The 13,164-nt window shown below is 45.3% G+C and overlaps 1 protein-coding gene across 5 annotated transcripts; it reads right to left on the bottom strand.

Annotated features, from left to right (window-relative positions):
- Nucleotides 1–212: 212 nt before the first annotated feature.
- Nucleotides 213–11,331, bottom strand: ELAC1 (elaC ribonuclease Z 1). Of its 5 annotated transcripts, none has more exons than XM_083575754.1 (5): nt 10,737–11,331; nt 6,707–6,787; nt 6,122–6,304; nt 4,507–4,974; nt 213–873 (listed from the first exon to the last, which is right to left on the bottom strand). In XM_083575754.1, exons 3-5 carry the CDS (start codon nt 6,276–6,278, stop codon nt 389–391), a joined length of 1,110 nt encoding a protein of 369 aa, XP_083431880.1. In that variant the 5' UTR covers nt 6,279–6,304; nt 6,707–6,787; nt 10,737–11,331; the 3' UTR covers nt 213–388. The 5 variants fall into 5 exon arrangements, with proteins under 5 accessions (XP_083431880.1, XP_083431879.1, XP_083431883.1 ...); XM_083575753.1 differs by lacking the exon at nt 6,707–6,787 and having other exon boundaries at nt 6,122–6,302; nt 10,737–10,779; nt 10,917–11,331; XM_083575757.1 differs by having other exon boundaries at nt 10,917–11,331.
- Nucleotides 11,332–13,164: the final 1,833 nt, after the last annotated feature.

Below are 13,164 nucleotides of genomic sequence, written 5' to 3'. Positions count from 1 at the left end.
AACGGGAGCTCACCCCGTCACGGGGATTCAAACCGCCGACCTTCTGATCGGCAAGTCCTAGGCTCTGTGGTTTAACCCACAGCGCCACCCGCGTCCCATTATGACTCTTAAGAATGCTTAGTTTAGGAAACTGAAATTTGTAATGGTTTGCCTGAGATCAAAGGCTAAACCAGCTCATTATGCCTTCAGCAGAAAGTAAGCTTGCTAGCTCAGTCTTTTGATGATTTAATTAATATACTTGTCAAAAGGAAAGCACGCATGAGGTCTTTCAAGTAGGAAAAGTGCCCATAAGTAAGTCCAATGGATCAGGTCCGTAACCCCCTCCAACTGGGCATTAAGAAACTAATTTGGAAGTAAACTATAGCTATAGGTTCCGCCTATCAGCAAATTAATTTGGCGGCGCTATTGTTACTTTTTTCATTGGAATATCAATGGTCATAAAATCCTCGGCTAACACCACTTCTTGGCCATCCAATACCTCCTCGGCTTGCCTCTTCAGCTCCATGACATCCACATCTCCTTCACCAGTCTGTCCTGCGGGCTTGTATCTCTGACTGAAGTGAGACAGAACCAGTTTCTTCACTTTGCACAACTTTGCAAACTCCGCCGCCACCCGTGGGGTGCTGTGACCATGCTCCTTCGCCTTGTCTGCCTGGGCATCGTCCAGCGTGGCTTCGTGAACCAAGAGATCGGCTCCGTAACAAAGGGCCGCCGCTCCGTCTCCTACAATGCCAGAGCAGTCTCCTAAAATGCAAACTTTTCTCCCAGGAAGCGGGTCTTCCGTGACATCTGAAGGAAAGATGGTTGTACCATTTTCCAGGACAACTGTAGCCCCGTCTTTCAGTCTGCCGTATATAGGGCCTGGTGGAACTCCTAGAAATTAAAGCACAGATCCAAAGCTATTTGTCAAGAAGCTTGGCTTGCAACAAAATTTCAAACACACTTTTGAGCAATCGGCAATTCCCCAAAAATTCACGCATCCATGCCACCAAGTTTGTAGTCCTTATGAATGCACATTTGCAAAATATGCAGGCATTTTCTACAACATACTTTTCCCTCTGATGGTACCTATCCAATGATCCGTCCCAGATCCATAACCATTCCTTCCCTGCATCAGTGACCATTGCTAAAGAACATTTAGCAAGACAGCTCAGATGGTTAGAGTGTGGTGCTGATAACTCCAAAGTTGCAGGCTCAATCCCCATAAGGGCCAGTTGCATATTCCTGCTTTGCAGGGAGTTGGACTAGATGATCCTCAGGGTCCCTTCCAAGTCTGTATGATTTAACATTTTATGCAGGGGAAATACTGAGTTTAGAATAAAGTGCATGCAGGGTTTCCATTTTTAGGTACTGAATTGTTTCTGTTGCCTAACAAGTTTTACACCCTATTCAGATTCCTTTTCAACCCTTTCTCGCTGCATTCATTCCCACATGACTTTTTGCCCTATAGATGATATATATATTAATACTTGCAATATCTGCAGTGCTTCAGCCAAGGCCAGCCGAATACTCCAACCCTGCACATTAAATATAGCTCTCGGTTAGCCTTGGTTGAAAAATAAAAAAGGTAGAGCTATAATCTTAGGCAACACTGATTTTTCCTTCCCTGTTACATGAAGGATGCTCTACTTTGAAATGCTTTTTTTTGGGGGGGTGGAAGGAGCTCTGCTCCTACCCCCCACATAGATTTCTGCACTAAAGTTTTCAGATTTGATCAGAAGCATTAACCAACGTTACCTGCGTCTCTAAAAGAGGGAAATACAGTGGTACCTCGGGTTACATACACTTCAGGTTACATACGCTTCAGGTTACAGACTCCGCTAACCCAGAAATATTACCTCAGGTTAAGAACTTTGCTTCAGGATGAGAACAGAAATTGTGCTCCAGCGGCGCAGCGGCAGCAGGAGGCCCCATTAGCTAAAGTGGTGCTTCTGGTTAAGAACAGTTTCAGGTTAAGTACAGACCTACGGAACAAATTAAGTACTTAACCTGAGGTACCACTGTATGTGCATTAGTCTGCAACAGCAAAGGGAAAGAAGAGCGCAGGCATCTCAAAGACTGGCCTCAAAAGCACATCCCACATGAAACCAATGGCGATTACATGGAGCAGGCCGATGGCTTTGGAGACACGCACACAAGCACTGCGCTAAATTAATTATTCCCTAAGGTGCCACAGCACTCTCTTTTATGGGTAAAAGCAAGCCGTTTCCCCTGCTCAGAAAGTTATTAGTCACACTCGGGAGCTGCGGTGTGACGTCAGCGCTCACGATGATCAGCAGAGGCGCTGTGGGAATTTGAATCCATCAAGTGTACAGCAGTGGCTAAGAGGTGGCACCTGGAAGCCATCTGCTCAAATCTCTCACGGCTCCCTCTGCCAGCAGCACAATACCGACCTACTATTCAGGGTCGTTGTGGAAACCGTTGAGATACTCTGCCTGAAGTAAATGCTAAGTACGGCCATCGTTTACAAGTAGGCCTGGCTGATACAGTGGTACCTTGGTTCTCAAATGCCTTGGTACTCAAACAACTTGGAACCCAAACACTGCAAACCTGGAAGTAAGTGTTCCGGTTTGTGAACCTTTTTCGGAAGCCAAACATGCTCTGTTTTAAGTGTTACACTTCTGATTTGAGTATTACGCTTCTGATTTGCGTGCCACACTTCCATTTTGAGTGTTACGCTGAGGTCTGTCTGTTTTTGCTATTTATTTTGCATTTTTGTTTTTGCGGCTCTTTTTGTTTTGTTTTTGTGACTGTGTGGAACCCAGTTCGGCGACTGTTTGATTGTGTGACTGCGGTACGTTGTTTATTGCTTTCATTTTATGGATCAATGGTCTTGTAAGATAGTAAAATTCATGTTAAATTGCTGTCTTAGAGGTTTTTTAAAAGTCTGGAAAGGATTAATCCATTTTGCATTACTTTCTATGGGAAAGCACGCCTTGGTTTTGGAACGCTTTGGTTTTGGAACGGACTTCCGGAACAGATTAAGTTTGAGAACCAAGGTACCACCGTATATCGATATATTGCCTAGGAACAGACCACGATGTCGGCTTCATTCAGCGGTATATTGCTGGTGAAACCACTACCGCTTTTGAGTCCCTCTGCTAGCGACTTCCTCCAGCAAGTGTTGCTAGCAGAGGGACTCAGAAACGGTGGCAGCTTTACCAGCGATGTACCACTGAGTGAAACCACCATCCCACTCTGCCTCCCTCTGTATCTTTAATTGCTTGGCTGAGGAGTGTGCAGTTGCCGCTACCCTCGGCAGAGCAATTAAAGGAGCCCCCAGCCCAGCGCTGGCTCCTACGCAAGCGGGGGGAGCACCAGGGGTGTCTCATCTGGGGATCGAGAGCACTCCAGCACCCCAGCTGAGCCATACAAACAAGCTGCTTTGTCCCAGCCCCCTTGTGGTAAAATCAAACCTTGACTGGGATCCAATGAATATTAGTACATTGACCAGGATTTGGCATGGTGTGTGCTAATGTTGATTGGACCACTGGATTAACATGATCAGGAGCACCCTAGATGCTAACAGCAAAACCAGTCTTCAAGTATCAATACTCCACCAGGGCCAGGGCCTTTTCAGTGATGGCTCCGACCGGGTGGCATGCTCTGTCCCATGAAACTAGGGCCCTTCAGGATTTAACCTCCTTCCATCAGGTCTGTAAGACAGAGCTATTCCGCCTGGCTTTTAATTTGAATTCAGCCTGATCTTTTATTTCCCTTCCCTTCTCTTCCCCTCCCCTTTTATGAAGATTACCCACTCTGAGACCTCACAGCTAATTCTCCCCTGGCCTTGTTGCTGGCCCAAGTAGGACTAATTCAGCCAGCTAGCCCTGGTGATTATCTAATGTTTATTAGATGGATTTCCCCTAAATTGATTTCTGAACTTTGAATTTTATTGTTATTCATGGTTTTATACTGTATTTTATGCTGCTTTTACAATTTGTTGTTAGCCGCCCTGAGCCAGGTTTTTGAACCAGAAAGGGCGGGGTATAAATTATTATTATTATTATTATTATTATTATTATTATTATTATTATTATTATTACCAAAACAGGACCATCCACACACAAAAGGGCACAATCGGGGAAATTGCAAAGTTTGCCGTTGTAAAAATCTTACCCAAAAAACCCATTCTAATGAGAACTGAGCATGCTCAGTGGCCACAGAACACTGTCTGCTGGGCAAGGGAGGGGCAATGGAATGGAGTACCCTGAGGAAAGGGCTTGGCTGGCTGGCACCCTGAACAGGAAACCTCCATGCTGCAACTTTCTGTTGCAGGTCTCACTAAAAAAAGGGAAAAAAGACTAGAGGTAACCACTGGGTGCCCTTCAGAGGTGTAGATTCCCACCATCCGTAATCATTGGCCAAGCTGGAAGGGGCTGCTTGGATTTGCTATCCACGAACTCTAGAGGGTACCTGTTGGTTGTCCCTGTTTTAAGACAAACTTCAAAACACCTGCTACAGGACAGTTTTCCTAAGGGTCAAAAGAGGCAGGCCCGTTATTACCTAGTTCCTTCAGCTTCTTGGCATTGAGTTTGCCAGGCTGTGGCTTCTCTTCCACGAGAAATCCGAAGGAAGGTATGCGGTGAAACAGCCTAAACGCCTTCACCACAAACTGAGAGTTGTCCACCAAGGTGTACGAGTCTTCTAGAGGGTCCAGGCGGATGGTTTTTCCTGGTGCCTCTTCAGACGAGACCTTGTCTCCGTCCACAAAAGACAGCTCCTTCCGTTCCTCTGCAGGGCACTGGTCTGGCGTTGGCACCAGTTCGTGAACGACCCAAGGGAAAGCGAGCTGCGAGTGGGAAAGCTCCAAAGTTCTGCAGATGAAGCTCCTCAGCCCAAGAGGTCCATAAATCTCAACCGGCAGCTTGTTTGTGGCAGGGCTACTCTGGAGGCTGATTGTACAAAGAAGTCCAGGGAGGCCAAAAATGTGGTCCCCGTGGAGGTGTGTTATAAAGATCTTGGCAATCCTACCTAAAAACACAACAATGGATTGGAGATGAGAGAATTCAGGAGGCATACGTTGAAAACAGCATATGGAGAAAACAGAATTTCACACCAGAGAAGTACAAATATATTAGGATATAGTTCGGTTCCACCTTTAGAACAGGCATATGGAGTTGTTCTTTTTCTTAACTGCCATCGCTTCTGTCGGCGAGGTCCACAGAGGTATTTTTGGTTCCAATATTCCTTTATATTTTATCCAGATCTTATATAATGATTTCCTTATTAGATGATTCAGGAAACCCCTGTGGACCTTCACCATGTCATAAATTAAATAAGCATGCCACCCATTATCGATTATCATAATCGGTATGAGTCAATATTTTATTATTGTGATGCTTCATGGCTTGCACTTTAGCTTCTTCGTTTTGTTTTATTCTTGGCTATGTTTGCCCTTCTTAACAAAATCAAAAAATATTATATGAAATAAAACATCAAATGAATAAATAGAAATGGTTGGTGACACCTTGGTGCACAGTATAGGATTGCCGCCTTAAGCATGGAACTGGAAACGCATACTTTTCCAAAGCTGCCAGCTTGGCTAGAACTTCTAGCTTCTGCTGGAAGAAACAAGATTTACCAACTATAGAAGAATGGCAGATGAAGATGGTGGACTATATGGAACTTGCCAAACTGAACGGGAGACTCCGAGATCAGAGAGAAGAGACGGTGGAAGAAGATTGGAATATTTGAAAAAATATGTTAATATTTAGATCTTAGAATAGCTTTGGAAGTAGATTTAGGCTGTAGGGTTAGAAGTAGAAGATAGTGTATTTTAAAACAGTATTATTTGCAAGTGAAGATTTTTATGGTTAAAGTAAGTGTGATAAAAAAATGGTTAGAAATTATGATATATGTAAACTGCTAAAGATGAGGTAAAATAAAAATCAGATAGGGGGGACTCGGGGAAGCCCACCTAACAATGTTTCGAAAAAATAAGGATAAGACAAGAATCTCTTTCTATTGTTTGTTTTCCTGTTTGTGCTGTTTATTTGTGTTATAAAATGAATAAAAAGTTTTGGGGGGGGGGGAAATAGAACTTCTAGCTTCTACCAGCGACTTTAGAAAAGAGGTTGTTGGCATCTATCTGACTCGAGAGACAATGGAGTTCGCTGACCTGCTTTCAGATGACTTTTCATGAACTGGGTTTGCGTCCCCTCGCCACAATCGAACAACCAGCTTTCTCCTTCAAAACGGACCACCGTAGCCGAGGCCCCTCTCGTTGGAGACGGGTAGGCAGCCCCGGTTCCCAGGAAAGTAACATCCATCGCCATTTTGCTCCAAATCAGCGTGGCACCCTGGCGGAGACAATAACAAATGGGATTTACTTTTGGGTTTTCTGGCCCCGTGCACAAAGAGAAAAGCTACGTGACATAAAAATGTACTGGTAAAGGCTAAGGCTGCAATCCTAAGCACACTTACTAAGGCGTAAAGGCCTAAACACCAGGATTCTTGAATACCCAATGAAGCTGAATGTTGCAAGATTTAAGGCAGACAAAAGAAGTCTGCTCCCAAAGAGGTAATGACTGACGGCCGCCAAGTTGGATGGCTTTCAAAGAGGATTGGACAAAGTCACGGAGGATAAGGCCTTCAGTGGCTACTAGCCATAATGGCTACGTTCTACCTTCACTGTTGGAGGAATTTGATTCTGAACACCAGCTGATGGGGATTGTAAATAGAAAGCATACAGCTGTGCTCAGGTCTTGCTTGTGGGTTTTCCATAGGCATCTGTAAGAACAAACTGCTGCCTTTGGTCTGATCCAGCAGGAGTCTTCCTAGGTTCCTAATTTCAATGGAGCTCAGGTTTACTCCTATCATAAAATCACATAATAATAATAATAATAATAATAATAATAATAATAATAATTTTTATTTATACCCCGCCCTCCCCAGCCAAGGCCGGGCTCAGGGCGGCTAACAAGCAATAATAAAAACAAGTTGAATGAATACAACTTAAAAACAAGATTAAAATACAACATTAAAATATAGAAACATTAAAATATTAAAATGCAGCCTCATCACAGTAAGAGAAAGGAAAAAGAAAGAGGGGGAAGGAATCAAACTGGCTCCAAGCCAAAGGCCAGGCATAAATACTCTGTCTTACAGGCCCTGCGGAAAGAAATCAGATCCCGCAGGGCCCTGGTCTCATGAGACAGAGCGTTCCACCAGGCCGGAGCCAGTGTTGAAAAGGCCCTGGCTCTGGTTGAAGCTAATCTAACTTCCTTAGGGCCCAGGACCGCTAGGGTGTTGCTATTTGTGGACCTTAAGGTCCTCCGTGGGGCATACCGGGAGAGGCGGTCCCGTAGGTACGAGGGTCTAGGCCGTGAAGAGTTTGAAGTAGGGTTACCAGACGTCCCCAGTTCCCAGGGACAGTCCCCGGATTTGCAAATCTGTCCCCCGACAAATTCCGTGCCCGGAATATCTCCAGATTTGCAAATCTGTGCCCGGGAAACGTGGCGGCGGCAGCCTCAGCAGCCCGGAGCCAGCCTGGTAGCGCAGTTGGCTCTGGCTGGCTTCAGGAGCTGCTCACTGCCGCCGCCACTGCTGAAGGAGAACCGGGGATGTCTGGCAGTACAGATCTCCTGCCCCTTCCCCCTTTGTTTTGACAGATTGGGGGAGGCTCGGGAGTCGTGGGCGGGCGGCTGTTGCCTAGGAGGGGCGCAAGGCGCTCGGTTTCTCTGCCAGGCAAGGTGCAAAGCCCTTCTTCTGCACCCTGTGAAACATAAATGTGCAGAGTTTTTTTAAAAAATGGGCAACAGCCGGCCACCTGTTGCTCCCAAGCCTCCCCGATCAGTCAAAACAAAGGAGGAAGGGTGAGGAGATCGGGGAAGGCTCGGGAGTCACAGGGGGGCAGCGCACCTTTGCCCAGTTTTTTTAAAACTCTGTGCATTTATGTTTCATAGGGTGTGAAAGAAGAGCTTTGCACCTTCATACAATATGCATGTGTGCTTGAGCTCAGGGTCTTTTGCCTCACCATCCCCACTACTGACTCCCTGTTGCTACTCAGCTTAAAAAAAAAAAAAAGTGTCCCCGGATTCATTGAAAAAAAATCTGGTAACCATAGTTTGAAGGGACTCCAAGGGTCATCTAGTCCAACCCCCTACAATGCAGGAATCTCAGCTAAAGCGTCCATGACAGATGGCCATCCAGCCTCTGCTTAAAAACCTCCAAAGAAGGAGAGTCCACCACTTTTCGTGGGAGTCTATTCCACTGCCAAACAGCTCTTAACTGTCGTAAAATTCTTCCTGATGTTTAGTCGGAATCTCCTTTCTTGCAACTTGAAACCATTGGTTCGAATCCTACCCTCCAGAGCAGGAGAAAACAAGCTTGCTCCATCTTCCATGAGACAGCCCTTTCTAGATATTTGAAGATGGCGGTCATATCTCCTCTCCTCTTTCCCAGGCTAAACATACCCAGCTCCTTCAAGCGCTCCTCATTGTTTCCAGACCATTGATCATCTTGGTTGCCCTCCTCTGCACACATCCCAGCTTGTCAATATCCTTCTTAAATTGTGGTGCTCAGAATTGGACACAGTATTCCAGGTGTGGTCTGACCAAGGCAGAATAGAGCGGTACTATTACTTCCCTTGATCTGGACACTATACTTCTGTTGATGCAGCCTAGAATAGCATTTGCTTTTTTGCTGCCACATCACACTGTTGACTCACTGTTAAGCTTGTGGTCCACCAAGACCCCTAGATCCTTTTCACATGTACTGCTAGTTAGCCAGGTGTCCCCCATCCTACATTTGTACATCTGGTTCTTTCTGTCTAAGTGCAGAAACTTCAGCTTTTTGTTGTTGTTGTTGCTGCTGCTGCTTTGTTAATAGTGTTTTATAGATTGTAATGGTTTTATTAATGGCTTGTTAATATAGATTGTAATGGTTTTATTAATGGCTTGTTAATATAGATTGTAATGGTTTTATTAATGGTTTGTTAATTATTTTACATGATTTGTGGTGGATTTGTGGTGCTTGATTATGTTTTATTACAGTTATTGTTATTTATTATCTGTAAGCTGCTTTGGGATCCATCTGAATGCAAAGCAGCACAGAAACACAACCAACCAACCAGGGCCGGATTTAGGTTTGATGAGGCCCTAAGCTACTGAAAAGAGATGCGGGTGGCGCTGTGGGTTAAACCACAGAGTCTAAGGCTTGCCAATCAGAAGGTCGGTGGTTCGAATCCGCGCAATGGAGTGAGCTCCCGTTGCTCGGTCCCTGCTCCTGCCAACCTAGCAGTTCGAAAGCACAAAGTGCAAGTAGATAAATAAGGTACCACTCCGGCGGGAAGGTAAACGTTGTTTCCGTGTGCTGCTCTGGTTCGCCAGAAGCGGCTTAGTCACGCTGGCCACATGAACTAGAAGCTGTACGCCGGCTCCCTCGGTCAGTAAAGCGAGATGAGCACAGCAACCCCAGAGTCGTCCGCGACTGGACCGAATGGTCAGGGGTCCCTTTACCTTTAAGCTACTGAAGGTAATGAGGCCCTTTATATGTCCAGCTGTCCTTTGTCAACAACAAATTGTCGCTGTTTTTTGTGTTGAATATATGCTATATGGTAATTTAAGGACCTAATAGGTATCTAAAGTCATTTGCACATAACAAAATATTTATTTTATCAAAGTAATTGTTGAACTGAAATACAATTAAGAAGGACAGTATTAAAGGGATGCGGGTGGCGCTGTGGGTTAAACCACAGAGCCTAGGGCTTGCCAATCAGAAGGTCGGTGGTTCGAATCCCCGCGACAGGGTGAGCTCCCGTTGCTCAGTCCCTGCTCCTGCCAGCCTAGCAGTTCGAAAGCACGTCAAAGTGCAAGTAGATAAATAGGTACTGCTCCGGTGGGAAGGTAAACGGAATTTCCGTGCGCTGCTCTGGTTCACCAGAACCAGCTTAGTCATGCTGTCCACATGGCCCGGAAGCTGTACGCTGGCTCCCTTGGCCAATAAAGCGAGATGAGCGCTGCAACCCCAGAGTCAGTCACAACTGGACCTAGTGGTCGGGGTCCCTTTACCTTTAAAGTATATTAATAGTGAAATTTGGGGGGTGGGCCAAGTGAGTGGGGCCCTAAGCTATAGCTTGTTTACCTTATAGTAAATCTGGCACTGCAACCAAACTAAATAAAACATTCTGCAAGAAAAGCTTGTCTCGCCAGATAGAATGGCATGTACCACTTCAGGTTGCAAAGGAGGGATAACATTGCTGGGGTTTTTTAAAGACCAACTAAGTTAGTTCTTGGTATGAGCTTTCGTGTGCATGCACACTTCTTCAGATACACTGAAGTGTATCTGAAGAAGTGTGCATGCACACGAAAGCTCATACCAAGAACTAACTTAGTTGATCTTTAAGGTGCTACTGGAAGGAATTTTTTTTTTTTTTTTTTTACTATGGCAGACCAACACGGCTACCCATCTGTAACTGGGGTTTTTTGTTTGTTTTAAGACGGAGCATTAAAAAACAGTAACCCCCTACTCATTAAAACAGTGACATGCATTTTAACCCTTTCCTGGCATGCATAGAACCTCAGCCAATCTGCAGACGGCATGCATCGACATGGGAATTCCGCCCCCCCCCCATAGCGTTGGACTACAATTCCCATCATCCCTAGTCATTGCTGGGGCTCATGGGAGCTCGAGTTCGCCACCTGATTTTGCTCCGGAGCGTAAAAGCAGCTCGTTTACAGTTTCATGGGTGTGTGTGGTTTTTTTGGTGTGTGTGTGGTTTTTTTCCTACCCACCTGGGGTTTTCTCGCTCGGAGTCCTCCTAGCTTGAGAGCCCGGCTACCAAGGAGGGGAAAGAAGAAAATAAAGAATAGGTGATTTTTGTTTAAAGAGGAGGGTTTTCCGGGGCTCTAGCAAGCCTCCCTGCTTGAAAATCAGTTTTGCTCATTCGGACCTTTCCCCGGTCCAAAGCGAACCTTGCAAGCAAGCAGCCGGAAGCGGAGGAATGAACTGCCCTCTTTGCAAGCTCAGAGGCGCCCTTCTCCTGCGGGATGGGGGGGGGGCTATTCCGCATGCTCAGGAAGTGAGCATGATAGGAAAGGCAATAGGTTCCGGGGTTGAGTCCGTTCAGGGGGAGGAGGAGGAGGAGCCGCTGCAGAGGAAGAAAAGGAACCGCTTTGGTATTTTGGATGCAGCTGCTGGCGAGTCTGGAGGTGAAAATCGGGAACGCTTCTAATTTCATTATTTTATGCAAAGTATATTAAAAAGTGCATAAAAGAAAAAGGTACAATCGGCAGCTGAAACTGATGGAATAGGCTGAATTAGCAAGTTTAACTAGTAAAATTGGAGAGCGGTTGGACTAAAATGGTCAACCCAAAGCTTTACTTTTCTGTCAACACAACAGTTCTCGACACTGGGTTTTAGGAAGCAAATAATTCAATTAGGCAGCGTCTATATGATACCGAGCAGCAGAATAATTTGGCCGCGGTAAGGAAATTTTGCCCATCGTATGATTATTTCCCACCTAGTCATTTTGACACGTTGGCACCCTATTTGCAAAATTTAGCAATTCCAAAGTGCAGACTGTACTTGAGGGTCGATTTCGAAAAACTCCCCTGGAAAAACGGTTATGTCCCTGTGGAGATGGCAGGATTGAATCAGTAGCTCATCTGCTTCTGGCTTGCGCTCCTTATAAAGATTTGAGGAGTGAGGTTATTACCCTTCTACTACTATCCATACCTGGTTGCTCAACCATTGCTATTATGTCCTTTCTTCTAGCACAGGGATGTCTAACCAGCAGATTGCGATCTACCTGTAGATCCCCTGCTGATACTGGGAGTAGAGCACAGTCTCTTGGGAATTGGACATGCCTGTCATCAAGATAATCAGGTGACAGCAAAAAAAAAAAAATGCAGAATTTTTAGGAGGGGCAATTAGAATAAGATCTATTATTTGATTATTGATGTAAACCTCCAGAATGTATTTTGTATAGTTAAGTTTTTAACTCTGTCTTCAGTACGTTTTTATTTTATTGTTATGGCTAGTGGCTGGTGTAAATAAAGATTCTGATGATGATGAATTAAGAGAGCAAGGTGAGATAGTTTATAAGGAGGACTGGGAAAAGTTTGTAGATTGCTTAATTTTTTTTGTAAACGTGTTAAAACGCAAGGCAGTTTCAAGTAAGAACAACAGCAAAGTGTACACACTGAGAAGGTAAAGGTAAAGGAAGGTAAAGGACCCCTGGACAGTTTTGTTGTTGTTATTCAGTCGTTTAGTCATGTCCGACTCTTCGTGACCCCATGGACCAGAGCACACCAGGCACTCCTGTCTTCCACTGCCTCCCGCAGTTTGGTCAAACTCATGCTGGTAGCTTCGAGAACACTATCCAACCATCTCGTCCTCAGTCGTCCCCTTCTCCTTGTGCCCTCCATCTTTCCCAACATCAGGGTCTTTTCCAGGAAGTCTTCTCTTCTCATGAGGTGGCCAAAGTATTGGAGCCTCAGCTTCACGATCTGTCCTTCCAGTGAGCACTCAGGGCTGATTTCCTTAAGAATGGATAGGTTTGATCTTCTTGCAGTCCATGGGACTCTCAAGAGTCTCCTCCAGCACCATAATTCAAAAGCATCAATTCTTCGGCGAACAGCCTTCTTTATGGTCCAGCTCTCACTTCTGTACATCACTACTGGGAAAAGTTAATTCCAGTCAAAATTCCTGGACAGTTAATTCCAGTCAAAGACAACTATGGGGTTGTGGCACTCATCTTGCTTTCAGGCCAAGGAAGCCGGTGTTTGTCCACAGACAGTTTTCTGGGTCATGTGGCCATTATGACTAAACCGTTTCTGGTGCAACGGGACACCTTGACAGAAACCAAAGCACACGGAAGCACCATTTACCTTTCTGCTGTAGCGGTACCTATTTACTCGCACGGGTGTGCTTTCGAATTGATAGGTTGGCAGGAGCTGGGAGAGAACAACGGGACCTCACCACATCATAGGGATTCAAACCGCCGACCTTCTGATCAGCAAGCCCAAGAGGCTCAGTGGTTTAAGCCCACAGCGCCACCCGCGTCCCCTACACTGAGAATACGGTGGAGGAGAGATGCCATAGTATAATTTTAATATGCAGTAGTATTAGGAAATTTGGGGAAACCATTGAAGAGTGGAGGGGAAGTCGAACATTAATGGAATGCTAATTGGAAAATGTATAATTTGTTTTATTTTCTTT

The sequence above is a fragment of the Podarcis filfolensis genome (genome assembly GCF_964270895.1).
Source record: "Podarcis filfolensis genome assembly, chromosome: 11".
Classification (NCBI taxonomy): domain Eukaryota; kingdom Metazoa; phylum Chordata; class Lepidosauria; order Squamata; family Lacertidae; genus Podarcis; species Podarcis filfolensis.
The sequence above is the reverse complement of the archived record's forward strand: the minus strand, read 5'-3'. Positions and strand labels throughout refer to the sequence as shown.